The following is a 17,443-nucleotide window of genomic DNA, read 5'->3' as shown; positions in this document are numbered from 1 at the left end:
AAGGTGTTTTAAAGGTCCTCGTGTTTTAAAGGTGTTTTAAAGGTGTTTTAAGGGTGTTTTAAAGGTCCTCGTGTTTTAAAGGTGTTTTAAAGATCCTCGTGTTTTAAAGGTGTTTTAAGGGTGTTTTAAAGGTGCGTTCCTCGTGTTTTAAAAGTGTTTTCAGGGTGTTTTAAAGGTCCTCGTGTTTTAAAGGTGTTTTAAAGGTCCTCGTGTCTTATGGGTGTTTTAAAGGTCCTTGTGTTTTAACGGTGTTTTAAATGTGCGTTCCTCGTGGTTTAAAGGTGTTTTAAAGGTCCTCGTGTTTTAAAGGTGTTTTAAAGGTCCTCGTGTTTTAAAGGTGTTTTAAAGGTCCTCGTGTTTTAAAGGTGTTTTACAGGTGTTTTAAAGGTCCTCGTATTTTAAAGGTGTTTTAAAGGTCCTTGTGTTTTAAAGGTCCTTGTGTTTTAACGGTGTTTTAAAGGTGCGTTCGTCGTGGTTTAAAGGTGTTTTAAAGGTCCTCGTGTTTTAAGGGTGTTTTAAAGGTGTGTTCCTCGTGGTTTAAAGGTGTTTTAAAGGTCCTCGTGTTTTAAGGGTGTTTTAAAAGTGCGTTCCTCGTGGTTTAAAGGTGTGCAGCACAGATGGAGGTGCAGCCCTCCCTGCTCCCCCAGTCAGGAGTCATCACTCCAGTCAATATGCAAAACTGAGAGAAAAAAAATGACTGTTGCTATGAAAAAAGGAAAGTTGGGAGAAACAGTTTGGAAGAAACCATTCTGCCTTCCCTGTGCATGAGGAACCCACCCCACCTCAGCTGTAGTGAGGAGAGCCCAGTCCAGGCAGCCAGCAACCAGCGCGTGTCTGCCTACCAATAGGCATGCTCGGCTCAGGCTCTGTGCAGTGTTCAGTCTCAGCAGCTGAAGCTGGGCGCAGGGGGACTGCGACGGCTTCTTCCCAGGTAGGTGCGCGTCTCTCCGCCGCTACGCCCTTTCTCTTCTGTTGTGGCATCCCTGCTGCATGCTGCTTCCTGCTCTGCCGACGCTGGCTGGTTTCTAGGGAGGGGTTGCTGTCTCTTCTTGTGTGTGTGTGTGTGTGTGGGGGGGGCTCACGTAGCCTCCGCGGTAGCGCAGGGCAGCGGGTCTGTGGTAAACACTCAGGCAGCGAGCACGCATCTACAAAACAAAAACCTGCTCGTTAACGGCAACTTTCACACCTAGAAATGTTCGCCCTTCGACAGCGGAGCCGCGCCGCTACCGTGCCGCGCCGCTGCCGCGCTGCTGCCGCTGCCGCCGATGGCGGGGCTGAGGAGGCTGGGTAGGTGCGCGCCCTCCTCCACTGCGCTGCATCTCTCCGGGAAAATGTGCAGCGGGTTTCAGATTGGGAAACATGACCGCGGGCTGGTTCGGTGTGAGTTGCAGGTGGATGTTTTGAAAGGACTCTGCAGGCGCAGCCGTCCACACTGCAGCGGCTCCACCAGAGAGGTCACGCTGTATCTGTGATGTATCGATCAGCGCGCTGATATTTTATTGATGGCTGCGTGTTGTGATCCGGCGGCTCATCATTCATTCATGCAGGAGTTGTGAGGAGGTGATGGGGAGGATGGTGCACGCGCTCAACTTCAGCGCGATGAGGCGGCGGTTGGCTGTCACTAGGTAGGATGTAGGTACACTCCCTGAGCTGCTGCTGATGTGTTACAGTGGCCACTACCTGTGCAGTCAGTCTGAGGCCCTGCTCCCCCCTCCCCCCACGCTCCATAAAACCACGTTTTAAACTGGATTTAAACTCAAAGTCAAAGCAGGAAGTTCTCAGTAGCGGGAAACACTGATTATCAGCTGATCAACCACCTCAGCAGCAACTTCTACACCAGCTGACCTTACAGTGTGTCCTCCTGCTGCTCCCCACCTGCCCATCAGGCATCAGGAGCATGCATGTGCAGATGTGGCTAACGTGCACATCCAGATGTGTTGCTGACAGTCGTTTTGTTGTTGCTATGCAAAACAAAAAAGCTCATGTGCCGTGTTTCTTACTGCAATCATTTGAAGCTGTGACCTTGTAAAAAAAAAAGAGCCACAGTGTGTGTGTGTGTGTGTGTGTGTGTGTGTGTGTGTGTGTGTGTGTGTGTGTGTGTGTGTGTGTGTGTGGTGTGGTGTGTGTGGTGTGGTGTGTGTGTGTGTGTGTGTGTGTGTGTGTGTGTGTGTGTGTGTGTGTGTGTGTGTGTGTGTGTGTGTGTGTGTGTGTGTGTGTGTGTGTGTGTGTGTGTGTGTGTGTGTGTGTGTGTGTGTGTGGTGTGTGTGTGTGTGTGTGTGTGTGTGTGTGGTGTGGTGTGTGTGTGTGTGTGTGTGTGTGGTGTGTGTGTGTGTGTGTGGTGTGTGTGTGTGTGTGTGTGTGTGTGTGGTGTGTGTGTGTGTGTGTGTGTGTGTGTGTGTGTGTGTGTGTGTGTGTGTGGTGTGGTGTGTGTCTGTGTGGTGTGTGTGTGTGTGTGTGTGTGTGTGTGTGTGTGTGTGTGTGTGTGTGTGTGTGGTGTGGTGTGTGTGTGTGTGTGTGTGTGTGGTGTGTGTGTGTGTGTGGTGTGTGTGTGTGTGTGTGTGTGTGTGTGTGTGTGGTGTGTGTGTGTGTGTGTGGTGTGTGTGTGTGTGTGTGTGGTGTGTGTGTGTGTGTGTGTGTGTGTGTGTGTGTGTGTGTGTGTGTGTGTGTGTGTGTGTGTGTGTGTGTGTGTGTGTGTGTGTGTGTGTGTGTGTGTGTGTGTGTGTGTGTTGTGATGAAACTACTTTTCCTCCCTGATGGTTCCTGCTGTGTTTCAGGTGATTTCTGCTTCCTGCTGTGTTTCAGTAACAGTTGGAGGACTCAAACATCAGAAGCTCATTTTAATGTTCTTTCTGTCTCTTTAATGAAGCTCTAATCTATTTCCATGTGTTGTCCTTGAGAACGTGCCGCGCACTCACTCTGGACATAAAGTGGAGGTTTTCTGCTGAGGTTTGTGCATCTGGACGGTATTAATTATCTGCAGGCGCTTACAGTGAATCCTTCAGAATAAAAGCGGCTCCAGCAGCAGGAGAAACTCCTGCACAGCAGACAAAGTTTGGAGTGACACATGTTAAGGTCACGTTAAGGTCAAGAGGTGAAGAGTTAATTTTAGGAATCTTCTGCACGCACTGATCCTTTAAATATCAGACGCTTTGAATCCGTGATGTTTGTGGAGCGGTTAAATGGATAAATAATCTTAAAGATGACTTTAAATTCAGTTCAGAGCTGCAGGAGTTCATCGTTTCATCAGTAAACGAGGATGAAAGTAACAGCTTCCGTCATCTTAATACTAAATATTGGTTGGTTTCAGATTTTCATCTTTGTCAGATATGATGGAAAAGTTTTGGTGTTTAATGGCTGCATGAAACCAAAAAATAACCAGATTAATCAATATTATTAAGTGACAGTCTGTTCATGTTAACAGTTTAATATCTGACATAAAGGCTTTTGATGCACATCATCATCACATCAAAACAAAAACACACGATTATAACTTTAAAATATTTGAAAAGTTAAATTGTATTTTTCTGTCTTAATAAATTCATTATGAATAAAGAGCAGAAAAATACATTTACACACACAATAAAACATTCTATTTTTCTCTCTTTGTTGCTGAACATTTGGAGCTACAAACAAACAGCTGATTAACAGATGAATTAATCAACAGAAAATAAATCATTGATTATTATAATGTTGGATTCATTCTTTGAGACATTTTTCAAGTTTCGTGTTTTAAATTTGGAGGATTTTCTACTTTTCTTTTTCTCATTAAATTCAATCTGACGACACTCGGTGGAATAAATCACAATTTACTGACACCAAACAAATTATAGATGAACTAAAACAATGATCATCAGACTAATTGTTAAAAATAATCAAAGTTGCAACGATATAAAATATAAAACAGCTGGCGGTATTCAACGGATTTGAACCATTTTCAGGAAAAACATTTTTTACAGTGAATCTATCAAACGATATAAATTGATCAAATTAAACTAAAAATGAAAATAGTAGAATTTTTTGTTATATTCAGTTGTTTTTCCACCTGAGTTTAATGTTAGTTTCAGTTTTTTGTTGACACTGAAAGGAGGACCAGGAGTTGAAGTATTTTAATTAAATGTAATAAAGGTATCATGTTTTTTTTATCTGCACACCTCTTACACACACACACACACACACACACACACACACACACACACACACACACACACACACACACACACACACACACACACACACACACACACAGACAGACACACACACACACACACACACACACACACACACACACACACACACACACACACACACACACACACACACACACACACACACACACACACACACACACACACACACACACACACACACACACACACACACACACACACACACACACACACACACACACACACACACACACACACACACACACACACACACACACACACACACACACACACACACACACACACACACACACACACACACACACACACACACACACACACACACACACACAACAGACACACACACACACACACACACACACACAGACACACACACACACACACACACACACACACACACACACACACACACACACACACACACACACACACACACACACACTCAGTAATTGATTTTCTACTGAATGTTCCTGTTGCTGCGTCTGTCAGCAGGTTGTTTGCAGCCGTGTTAACAGGACGGTAAATATCCTGTCTGACACTCTGACTGGATGCTGAAGATTTTATTATCTTATTTTAATGTAAATTAATCTTCGCAGGTCGTCTGTCAGAGAAAGTTCAGGACATGAAGTCCAGATGTTTCATCTGAGTGTCGGCAGAACGAATGTTGAGACGAGAAGCTGATTCTGGTGTTGAGTTGAAGCATGCTGATTGACAGGAGAGGTCTGCAGGCCGCTGACTGACAGGAGAGGTCTGCAGGCCGTTGATTGACAGGAGAGGTCTGCAGGCCGCTGATTGACAGGAGAGGTCTGCAGGCCGTTGATTGACAGGAGAGGTCTGCAGGCCGTTGATTGACAGGAGAGGTCTGCAGGCCGTTGATTGACAGGAGAGGTCTGCAGGCCGCTGATTGACAGGAGAGGTCTGCAGGCCGCTGATTGACAGGAGAGGTCTGCAGGCCGCTGATTGACAGGAGAGGTCTGCAGGCCGTTGATTGACAGGAGAGGTCTGCAGGCCGTTGATTGACAGGAGAGGTCTGCAGGCCGTTGATTGACAGGAGAGGTCTGCAGGCCGCTGATTGACAGGAGAGGTCTGCAGGCCGCTGATTGACAGGAGAGGTCTGCAGGCCGTTGATTGACAGGAGAGGTCTGCAGGCCGTTGATTGACAGGAGAGGTCTGCAGGCCGTTGATTGACAGGAGAGGTCTGCAGGCCGTTGATTGACAGGAGAGGTCTGCAGGCCGCTGATTGACAGGAGAGGTCTGCAGGCCGCTGACTGACAGGAGAGGTCTGCAGGCCGTTGATTGACAGGAGAGGTCTGCAGGCCGCTGATTGACGCTGATGAGATGTGTTTGGGTTGAATGAGGGTGTGGCTCATGACTCGTGTTCAGGTGATGTTGAGGTGTTGGATCATCAGGACCAACGTTTGTTTCCTGTCTCCTGCTGTGTTTTAAAGATGGCTGCATGCAGAAGTGCTCTGATCGCTCTTCCCTCCGCTGTCCTCTCCTCAGTGATGGCCTCTGCTGAGCAGCCGTGCTCCAGCTTCCACCAGCAGCACTGCGCATAAGGCAGCACACCCACCTTCGCCCTCCCGCCCAGAGAGACCTCACCATGTACAGCGTGGAGGACCTCCTCATTTCGCACGGATACAAACTGCCGAGGAGCGGCGCTCCGTCCGCCACGCCTTACGACAAGCGCCCGGCCGAGTGCCAGCGTGAGCTCGTGGACAACCGGGCCGGCCGGGGGACTCTGAACGGGTACGAGGCGGACCGGGGGGCCACGATCGCAGGCATCGCCGGCATCTACGGCAGCAGGCAGGCGCTGGTGAAGGGTTACCCCGGCACCGACACCGAGGGCGGGGACAGGAGCCAGAGGAGGAAAGAAGTCGGCATCGGTATCCTAGGTGACGCTCAGCCTCTCGGTGATTCTCTCGCCACAGATAGTGGGTGAGTGGTTTTTTTCCCTCTGGTTTTGCTCTTGCCTCCCCCTTTACCTCCCCCTTCTCCCTCTCCCTTCTCCCCCTTTACCTCCCCCTTCTCCCTCTCCCTTCTCCCCCTTTACCTCCCCCTTCTCCCTCTCCCTTCTCCCCCTTTACCCCCCCTTCTTCAGTATCGCATGCAAAACTGAGTCTGCAGTGCGCAGGGTTTTCTCTCCTCCTCTCTTCCCCTCCTTGCAGAGCTGCAGAACATTGTGGCAGCTGCAGCTGCAGCAGCGCTGACATGTCTTATATTCTGGGATGGGAGGAATTATGAAAGGTGCTGTGAGCTGCTCGCATGCCTGCGGAGAGACACAGCTCCGTCTCCGTGGCGACCACCCGGGCGGCGGCGGCCGGGCGGATGTAAACAGCAGCACTAGACGGCGAGCAAACGGAGGAGGATCGAACATGCCTCTAGACAGGCGCGTAATCACTCCACTGTAAACACCGGCACACTGAATCACGCCCAGCACGTGCTCCGTGATGTAAGCATGTTGCTGGGCAAGTGTGCACAGCGGCTCCCCTCAGCCGTACGGCAGCATACGATGACGACCGTCCACTGACTTTGTGCTTAAATGAATGAGTGCAGTCACTGACGGATTCAGAAGGCTGTTTGTTTTTCATTTCTTAGACCGGGACTTCTCTTAGAATTGGATATTTTCATACTTAGATTTGTGTTATTTTAGGGAACTGCAGGAGGTTGTTTTACAACATGAACCAATAAGATCTGATGGTTTCATCTGAATTTCAAACTGCGACTCGTTCTAAGCGACGGTCAGCAGCTTCGATCGTTACGGATGGAACCGACGACCTGCAGATATTCAGACGATCACCGAAATGAACAAAATATAAAGCTCTGCATTTCTTTAAAACTGTAATCATTTAGTGTGCAGCACACGCTGCAGCCACATCCTGAACTGAGGAGGTAAATATGGAACCAGAACTAAAATGATCTGCAGGCAGCATCACGCTGTAGTGGAACCGCTGAACCTGCCAGCAGTCACTCGTCACACAGCTGCCATTTTATATTAGTTTCATCGAGCTTTTTTAAATCATAGGAACGTCTTTAATACGGGATTTTCAGCCTAGCAACAAGCAACAAGCCTTCTTCCTCAGATTTGTGCTGAGCTGCTTGTTGTAAAGCAGATTGATTGTTCATTGTATGTACAGCGTTGTGTTTACTGTATGTCGGTGATGTCGTATTTCCTAAAAGGGTCCAGTTTGATCTTGTTAATTGATGTGATAAACCAACGGGGGGGGGGGTTCGCTTAGACTTTTCTTTTAAGAGCCTCCGCCGCTGTCCAGATGACCAACATCTAAGATAAGGTCAGCACAATTTAATATGCAGATCATATTGCAGTAGCATCACAATTTCATGGTGTCTTCGAGGGACTCTGGAGCCGCTGACTCCAGCAGTTCTGTCTCGTATGTGCCGGCTTTCCTTGATTAATTGTGTTGGAAAGCCGATGCTGCCGAAGCCAAAAACACACATGCTCTGGGACACGTCACGTTAATGTCTCGCAATCATCGGATCTCATGAGGGTGCCGTGTCTTTATCTTATCGTCGTAGACACTGAGACGGTTTTGGAAATCTTATCTTGCAATAATAAAAAGTTCGCCGTAGGGGTCAACCCGAGATCTTATTAACACAGAACGTTTTGTCTTTCCAGGTTCTACGATGTTCCCAGTTTGACTTATTCAGAGCCGCTGAGCCACGATGAGAGGGACGTCTCCTACTGGCGGAGGCGAGGCCAGGACTTCAGCATCCTCCTGGACTATGCTGATGGCAGGGAGCTGAGGGCCTCTGCTGGAGCCTGGAGGCCACAGGCCCTGATCACGGCCGAGGAATACAGGGCGGAGAGGCAAGCGCAGCAGCTATGGGAGGACATTTCCTGGTTGAGGGACCCGGACGCGGGCCCCGGTCAGCTGAGGGTGACCGGGGAGAGGAAGTGCCAGAGCCTCGGTACCGAGGAGTGGAGGCCCGCTGTGGGTCTGGGACGGCAGCTGTCGGATGGGGACGGGGAAAGGTGGGCTCAGGAGCATTACCGGCTGAGGACACCGGAGGGGTTCTTCCACCCCAGAACTAAAGCAAAGTCTCAGTCTCTCCCCAGAGTTCTGTCCCCGGATGGAGACAGCAGAGAGCTCATCCCGTCGAGGCCCAGCCTGCCGGACAGACAGAGGATAAGCAGCACCGTCTTCTCTGGGCCCTACAGTAGGTACATCTACAGCGGTGGCAGGGACCGCTGGAGTAGGAACGTCGGGCCGAGCAGCCATGTTGCACTTTTACCAAAGCCCAGGTTCAGCAGACCCTTGAAGCCTCCGTCTTATGAGATTCACCAGCAGACGAGGGGTAGCGCAGAAATGCTCGCTATAGACCAGGGAGCCAAACAAAAAGACAGGTCTCTTTATTATCCGAGGGGAGCGGAGCTGAGACAAGACTATTTCGCACAACACTCTGCCATCGCGGGAATGGTGCCCCCTGGCTACATCCCACCCCCATCTTATAAAAGAGCCCCGCCCCCAAGAGCAGTTTCAATCAACCGCAATGAGGTGGCAAGCTTAAGATGGAGGGCAGAAGCTCTGCAGATGCCCAGCTCAGACCCCGGGAGGTGGTTCTCCAGACATGCGAGCGTTTCGTGGCTGGAACACTATGGAGATCGCGGCGCGTCCTATCGGAAACTGGTCCATTCTGGACACGAAGAGCAACCAGGTCACACCCGACAACTACCCACCGAAGACCCGAGAGTGAAGCAAATCTCAGGAGGGCCGAGCGGAAGTTCTCTCACCGACTCAGACAAGATCCGTAACATCAACAAAGAGATTCCGCCCGCTAAGATTTTAGGACAATCTACTCATGATAGTGCCTTTCCTCCCCAACAGGGACCCGCTCTCAACACCGAAACCCGCAAAACAGCTCCCAACGACAACGACAGCAGTAATCGATGGAGCAACAGGGGAATAAACAAGAAGAGTGACAGTGTAGCTCCCGAACAAAACCGTACTCAATTCTTTCCTTCATCTATTCTGGGTAAACCACCGCCTCCCCCGTGTAAGCCGGCTGACCAGGGTGTCTCTGAAACTGTGACAGAGGTGAAAAAGGTGGAACAAGCTGAACCACCGGAGAAAGACAAATCCAAGAATTTGAAAAAGAGACTTAGCGAAACCATTTTTTGTTTGGTGTCGGTCCCTGTTACTCCGCAGCTCACCGGGACGATCCGCGATCAGAATAATAACAACGAGAAGTCGCCCGACCCGGCAGACAGTCCCAGCGACAACAAAACTGGCCATCTAACGAACCAAAGTCTCCAAAGCACATCTTCAGCTGAAGCTGAGCTGCAAGCACTAACTGGTAGCATAGCGAGCAGCAAAGCAAGCAGTAGAGCAAGCAGCAAAATGTTTAAAAAACTACCCTGCAGACCCCCGAAGATAAATCATTACAAGGAGCTGAAGCTGTCGGGATCCTGGCCTGCAAATCAGTACCGAGACCAGGAGACACAAACGAGCCCAGAGGCCCGGAAACCTGCCGCTGAAAACAAGGAAGCACAACCAGACCCTGCTGCTCCCGGCACCGAGGTCGCTCCTGACAGCAGCGGAGTCGTCGGCACTGCCTTCAGTTTCCCCATAAAGGGAGTGAAGAGCCTGAAACTGTCCAGCAACAGCGCCTTTTCCCTCACCTCCACCTTCTCCAACCAGCTGAACAAGAGCACAGCTCCGCAGCCAGCAGTAACACCCTCAGGAAACGTGGAGGAGACCAAACCAGCAGCAAATAGTGGGCAGGAGGCGTTCGAACCCTTCCTGCTGAAACCGGCCAGCCAGCGACCGTGGGATGCTGTCAAAGAGCTGGAGACCATCAAAAAAGAAGTCCAGGATCAGCAGCAGCAGAGCAGCAAACAGCCCAGCGTGGACAAGTGCATAGAGGACCTCAACGAGGCCTACAAAGACATCTTGGAGCTCGGCACTGCCAGCAATAAAGTCCCAAACGGCTCCGTTCAAATCCCAGAGCGAATCAAAATCCGACTGACGTCAGAACCTCTCAACAAGCCCAGCAGCCTTAGGCGCAGTGCAGTAAGCTGGTCTGTTGACCCAGAATACAGGGAAGTGAAGAGCGCCTTCTCCAGGCCCGCGACAAAGTCGGTAACCTTCAGCAAGCAGCTCCGAGAGGAGCTGCCGGTCCCACCGCGGGAGACGGGCTTCAGAGAATACAGGGTAGTTACGCATCTTTCACGCCGAAGGAGCAACGACGGCAGGACGGTGAAACTGGACCTGCCGGACGAGCCCATCGAGACACCGCTTTCTGACTTCAGTCCGACAACAAACACCGCCGCGGCCGAGGTGCCGTGGGCCGACAGACAGCCCATGCAGGACGCCTCCACCCTCACCAGTCCTCCTGACTACGAGGACATTTGCCAGGCTTTGCGTCAGACCAGAGACCCGGCAGACGGCAGTAAAACCAGACCTAACGACGCAGACCCTCAAAGTCTCGGTGCGGATTCAGAGGAGGATTGTCCTATTTGTAAGAGAGAGCTTGAGAATCAGATGAGACAGGGTCCGTTGCCTCCGCTTCACGAGGAGAACAGCTCCGACAGCTCGGCCAATCAAAGCGGCAGTCCGCCGCAACGCGCCGCGCTGGAGAGTCCGGCAGAAGACACAAAAACAGAGGAGCCGAACGAGTCCGGCGTGAACCGGTCAGCGTCCGACCTGTGTGTGGAAACAAAGGACCAGCAGACGCAGGACGACACGGAGGAGGCTGAAAAAGCAGACGGAGCTCAGGCAGAAAAGTCGGACAGTTGGCGTGCAGGTGATCCCGCTGAGATCGAACCAGCCGACGGAGATACGAAGCATCTCGGCTCTGCATCCACAACAACAGCAACCGATCCGCCAGCAGACCCTCCGGTCACAGAGGACCAGAGTGGACGTGAAGCCGTCGCTAAGGAGGTCGAAAGAGAAAAGAGGGAGGCCATTACAGGAGAAACTCCCGACGGCAGTGCAGCTGAACAGACAGCTGAAGAGAAGAATGACGGACAAGACGGTTCGATGGCCGACGACGAGGAGGAAGAGAAGAAGCCTTCGGCTGTCTCAGAACACAGACCAGGTCTACGGACTCATCTGGGGCGAGACCACCCGGCGTTACCAGAGTTCCCGCCAGACAGACTGCCACTCTCGGTCCTCCCAAACCTGGACCGCAGACTATCTCTTAGCCTGGAGGGGGAGCGGAGGAGCAGAGGCCCCTCCCACCGGATCGAAGCGCTGCAGAACAAGCTGGCGATTTCTCCGGGTCGGGTGGCGGTGGAGCGGCTGGCCCGGATGAGAGAGGTGGATGTCATGTATCGTATGAGGCGCCTGAGCATCAGGAGCACCGACTCCGGGGAAGGGGAGGCGGAGGGCAAGGACGAACAAGCAGAGGAGGTCCTCCCCGGTCCTCCGAGGGACGAGGAGAACAATCAGGAGGTCGCCCAGTCACAGCAGGTCGAGGAGGCGGTGCTGCAGGATGAGGAGGAGTCATCCCTCTCAGGTAAAATCAGAAAAGGGCAACTAACCTCCGGCTTTATGCTTTAAAAATGTCCCCACATCTTAAGACCACCCAGGGTGGTGGGGATCCACCCGACAGCTGGTGGGACGTCGATCACTCCGATATTCTTAATGAACTCCGGCAGGACATCTCATTAGTTTAGTTTCTGAAATATACACAGAAAACATAGAACATATTTGAGGTATTACAAGTAGTAAACATTAAATAAAGGCATTAATGGAACCTAAACGTGACCTATTAACACTTAGACACCAAACATTAACTGTGACAACAGCTACTGTTACCGTAGCATCACAACAAGCATAGATTCACAGTAATACCGGCTCGCTAGCCAGGTTAGCAACGTTAGGCTAATAATTACTTAACAAACTTGCAATAAATGCACTTAACAGGCTTAAGATTTCACAATAAAAGCATCTTAACATTAAGGTTTTTGTTTGAGTAAAATCAAAAGTAAAAAAAAGTATTTCTGTCGTGGTTCTCAGACGTTCACAGTTATTAAAATGCGTTTTCCCGTGTTGCCACAGATTTACTGCAGGTGTTCAGGATGACTGCAGGCTGCAGCTGCACGTGATGAAATGTAGAAGGATGCGAGGCATCGATGGGGGATCAGAAGGATTTTAGAAATATAATTAGTCATTTTGATCAGAACCAGATGTTTATCTACCGTTTGATTTTCCTCATCAGTTCTACAAACCTAAATTTAAAGGATGAGTTATGGTCATCCATATAAATAAAGGAGCACAAGATAAGTTGTGGAAATAGAAGAAACTGTCAGTTAAGGACGTCACCACTAGATGGTGCCAGAGCGTAACAATGTGGAAGTCTTCTACCAGATCAACACTTTATGGAGCGTTATAATTTGTATAATTTTTTATCACATCTCAGGTGTTTTCAGGTGAACCTCGGTGTCTCCTTTAGATGTGTAACAGAGCTAAGATGACTCTTTAGTGAACGAGCGTTTCTCTTCGTCCCAGAAGCCGGTGAGCCGAGCCGAGGGGCGCCGGTGTAGAGACGGTGTCCACCATCTCCATCTGAGGTGTTTCGCTCCAACACTGTGACCCGGCTGCCTACTCCAATGCCTTCATCTCATCTTCACACTGAAATGGCCTTCTTGTCCGACAAGAGCATTGTGTAACACCGTCACCCTCGGCGCTGCGTTGACTACTAAGTGCTGTTCCACTGCCAGAGGGAGGAGCCCTGGAGCTGATGGGGGGGGGGGCAACTTTCACCCCGAATCCCTCCCCAGCCGTCCCAAACCGACTCCCCCCTCGTCCTCCGTGATCTCGTAGGGTTTCTACCAGTTAGTCTTCTCGTAGCGGCTTGTCCTTCCTCTTCTCTCCTCCCTGAGCTTTTGTCATTGGCAGACATTATGCAATCCTGTCGTGCATACCAGAACTCCTGAAGAGTCCGCAGCGACGCCGGACGGATGTGTTTACGGATATGAATGTAGACGTCGGAGGGTTTCTGTCACCGACCGGTTCTGTTGCATTTAAACGACACCAAAACAAACTGCGCATCTGATTGTGGCGAAGCGGCCGTCCGACTGGACTTCACTGTCTCTGGCTAAAAAACTGTTTATGATTTTCAGACGAGAGAAATCAGCCTTTGTGTTTTTTAGAAGTGTAACCGTGTCCTCTCATCGCTTTTGTACAAACCACAAACCCACAGAGCTCTTCGGTGAAGAGCGACTCCTCGCCACATCACATGACACATCCGTGACCTGTCACATGAGGGAGAGCTGCCTTCCTGCACCACGCGTGCAGTTCCTGGTCGGATCAGGTGACCCGTCCCCGATCCGACCCACAGATCCCGTTTCCAGGTCGCTTCAGGAAGCAATAAAGGCCCCGGTCGAGAGGAAGTGTTGGTCAGCAGCTTCGATGAACTTTACAGATGGTTAAAGGGATTTAAAAAACAGAAAACAAAAGATATGTAGAGCAATATTGTTGTAGAAACAGCTGAGTGTCGTGGAGCTCCGTGGAGGAAGCGGCATGTGATCTTATTACAGGGACGTGGAGGGTGTCGGGGGACGTGGGGGGAGTTTTTCTTCATGCTATATATCTACGCTCACACATCTGTACCGCAAAGAGACGACATTTCACCGAATATTTATTTTTCTTATCATCGAATTGTTAATCAGTTTGCATAATGTACAAAATAAAGTATATTTTAAATATTTTAAGAGAAATTTTGTATTTAACCATGACATTTTATTTGTCCACACCTCTATGGAGCTGAGAGCATCACGTGTGTACAGTAGTCATCATTTTATAGTGCTTTAAACATCCGTCAGAGGGGTTTCAGACGGCGTTTCATGGAAACCTCCAGTTCTGGTTTGATTGTGCTTTTTGTGATATTTGATATCCGTCCGTCCGTCCAGCTTGTAGCTCCGCCCACACGTCTGTCTTTGTACGTCTTCCAGCTCGGATCATGTATCGTTCTGTTGTTGGCTCCTCGAGAAACATGTTTGGAAAGAAAAATTGGGATTCTTTCTTTCTTTCTTTCTTTCTTTCCTTCGTTCTTTCCTTCTTTCTTTCTTTCTTTCCTTCCTTCCTTCCTTCCTTCCTTCCTTCATCCCATGGCCTTTTCATTCTGTCTAAACTCTTCTGCCCAACGGATACGATGCAGTTTTAGGCTGAAAACCACATTTCTGAAAGGAATTTAGGATTTAAAAAAAAAAATTATACTTCAAAACCTAAATAGTGATTTAAATGTTTTTCTTGTGAATTAAAATGAGTTTTCAGTTATGTGGTTTTTCCACAGCAGGCATAACGTATCGACAATAGATCAATCCACCGCTGTCCAATCACTCGTCAGCTGTCACTCAATCGTTATGTAGCATTTTACAGTTGTAGCATTTTATCAACTCAGACCTTCGTCTTGGTATTTCAAACATTTCTGGAAGGATCATGTCGCCTTATTACGTGTGCATTACATTTTACTCCAGGAAATGCCAAATATGAAAGTACTAAGCACTGTTTCATACCTTCGGTTCTTGCAGACGACTTCCTGTTGGGCCGCAGAGGTCCAGTAGCACCGCGGAGAGTTTCTGCTCTTCGTGCTTTCTCTGCAGGAACAGTGAATCAAAACTGTGAACTCCAAATGATACAAAAAGCTAAATTATAAACAAGTACAGGCTGAGATTGAGAGTTTGAAGACGAGCCCGTAGTCAGCATCGCAGCGAGGACGAGCTGGCGCCGACGCATCTCATGTTCAGTTGATTTCGAGGACCGGAGGGGCGTGGCCTCGGTCTGCTGTGTAAACTGCCCCAACACGTTTAAATAGCTCTTTCAGTGCAGACGCCCCAATAATTGGCATGTCAGGAACACTCGAACAGAGTCGTTTGACTTTTTGTACTGCAGGTTACGTGCAACATGAAGTAATTATGCACACTTGTAATATTTTCTATTTTCATATGAGATTTAAGTGCTTTTTGTACTCACTGACATCTTTTTTTCCTCCTTGCATGAAATGCAAGAGAGGAGGAAAAAAAATGTTTTTCATAAAGTATATTTGCATTTGGTACTCCGATAGTAAAACCAGTGGGCAAAACATTATGTTTCATATTTTAATTTACAAAACTATGCCAAGTATTTAAAAGCTATTTTTAGAGTAAATCAAAAGAGAACTCATTCATTTGTTTCCTTTACGACATACCTTTATCTTTGTATCTATAAATATGAGCATAATCCATAGTCATATGATTGTGCTACTGTTGTATGATACTGCAGTCTGATTCATAAATAAACTCTTTGCATGAAAATTGTCTGTTGTTAATTTCTGTTTCACTGAGAAAATAATATCTTGGTTGTTTTTTGGTAAAATATTTCAGTTTTTTTGTCTAAATTGTACTTTAATATCTAACAAACACAAACTTTTAATTTAATTTTTTTTGTGATTAAACCTTTTTTTCCTTACTTTTCAATTCACAGTGGATTTACAAATGTTTTTTTTTCTTTTTAATTTGTATTTATTTTTTGACGAAGACAAATTTAGACAGTAAGTTCAGCACAAACGGCATCATAACTGTGACGTCACATTTACAGATATTTATTTAATATTAATTAATATAATATTCATCTGTTTCAGTCACTGAGCTCCACTTGCTGGATCAAAGACAATGCTGGACCTGAACCTTGTAAAAATATATATATTATGACGTCATATCCATATAAGGGATTTATTTATTGATAACTGGGACGTGTGATCACTTAAGAACTATTTAAATCTGCTTTTCACAGAACAGAACAATTTAACAATATAGAAAACATTTAACATTTTCTAATTGGCCAGGATCACCGATCAGCAGCACGTGCAGATACCTGTGAACACCTGACATACGTCAACACTCCCGTTTTCCCGGGTTATTTTAATGACGTCTCCCGGTGCTGTCCGGTTCCGCTGTTTGTCCCGGTGTGTCCGCGGCACCGTACCGGGCTCCCTCGCCGCTGATGAAGGTTCCTGTCTTCAGGAAACTGTTCTCACCTGCGGAGGCTGGATGTATTACGCATGCGCACTAGAGACTTCCGCCAGCCGGGCCGGCTAACATCCACGTTAGCCTTATGCTAACTTGTGCACCGACTCTTCAATACTTTATTGGCCCGAAATGATCAAACTGTCGAAGTGAAACAATGTAAGAGAGTTACAGACGCCTTTTATTTAATCTATTCAACATTTATCCAACATTTTACAACCCCAACACTCCTAACCTGCAGGAGAGCACCAACCAAACCACTTGACTTCCGGGTTAGCCTTATGCTAACGTGAATGAGGATCAAAAAGATTGAATCGCGTGAGATTGGATCATCCTGATAGTCTTTTATTTATTTTTGTCCTTAATTTACTGTTTTACTGCAGCGACAGAGTGGATTATGTGAGAGCACGTGCGGACAGGTTGGTGTAATTCCTCTTACTGGCACCAGGGGGAGTCCCAACACGGCCGCGTGCCACCGTCGGTAAACTTTAAAAACCTGAATAATTATCAACCAGTTTCACCTGTCTGTTCAAATATGGGTAGAAAGTTGTTGTTAAACCGTCCGAGCTGATAATATCCTGCAGCTTCATCACCGAGCTGAAGGTCCAACTTCTCCTCAGTTAAACAACTCGATTTATAAAATCATCTTGAAATAGTCACAACTGTTCTCTTAATAGGCAGGAAAGACCTGACAGAGAGCACTGGAACACACTATAACTTCATGGTATTATACGTTATAGTATCTTTATATTATTACACTTTATAGTATCTTTATAGTATTATACGTTATAGTATCTTTATATTATTACACTTTATAGTATCTTTATATTATTATACTTTATAGTATCTTTATATTATTACACTTTATAGTATCTTTATATTATTATATGTTATAGTATCTTTATATTATTATACGTTATAGTATCTTTATATTATTATACTTTATAGTATCTTTATATTATTACACTTTATAGTATCTTTATATTATTATACGTTATAGTATCTTTATATTATTATACGTTATAGTATCTTTATATTATTACACTTTATAGTATCTTTATATTATTATACGTTATAGTATCTTTATATTATACGTTATAGTATCTTTATAGTATTATACGTTATAGTATCTTTATATTATTACACTTTATAGTATCTTTATATTATTACACTTTATAGTATCTTTATATTATTATACGTTATAGTATCTTTATATTATTACACTTTATAGTATCTTTATATTATTACACTTTATAGTATCTTTATATTATTATACGTTATAGTA

General features: G+C 47.2%; 1 protein-coding gene across 3 annotated transcripts; it reads left to right on the top strand.

Annotated features, from left to right (window-relative positions):
* The first annotated feature begins 853 nt into the window (after window positions 1-853).
* LOC138626934 (junctional cadherin 5-associated protein) lies at window positions 854-15,447 on the top strand. 3 transcript variants are annotated; one of them, XM_069708948.1, is made up of 4 exons: window positions 854-931; window positions 5,691-6,125; window positions 7,825-11,666; window positions 12,665-13,448. In XM_069708948.1, exons 2-4 carry the CDS (start codon window positions 5,791-5,793, stop codon window positions 12,694-12,696), a joined length of 4,209 nt encoding a protein of 1,402 aa, XP_069565049.1. In that variant the 5' UTR covers window positions 854-931; window positions 5,691-5,790; the 3' UTR covers window positions 12,697-13,448. The 3 variants fall into 3 exon arrangements, with proteins under 3 accessions (XP_069565049.1, XP_069565048.1, XP_069565047.1); XM_069708947.1 differs by having other exon boundaries at window positions 12,662-13,448; XM_069708946.1 differs by lacking the exon at window positions 854-931 and having other exon boundaries at window positions 5,459-6,125; window positions 13,356-15,447.
* The last annotated feature ends 1,996 nt before the right edge of the window (window positions 15,448-17,443 follow it).

This window comes from Brachyistius frenatus, unplaced genomic scaffold, assembly GCF_029030835.1.
Source record: "Brachyistius frenatus isolate BFR_SWC_R1_liver_20210118 unplaced genomic scaffold, ASM2903083v1 Contig_79, whole genome shotgun sequence".
In the NCBI taxonomy this organism is placed as follows: Eukaryota; Metazoa; Chordata; class Actinopteri; family Embiotocidae; genus Brachyistius; species Brachyistius frenatus.
Note: the sequence above shows the minus strand (reverse complement) of the source record. Positions and strands in the feature narration are given on the sequence as shown.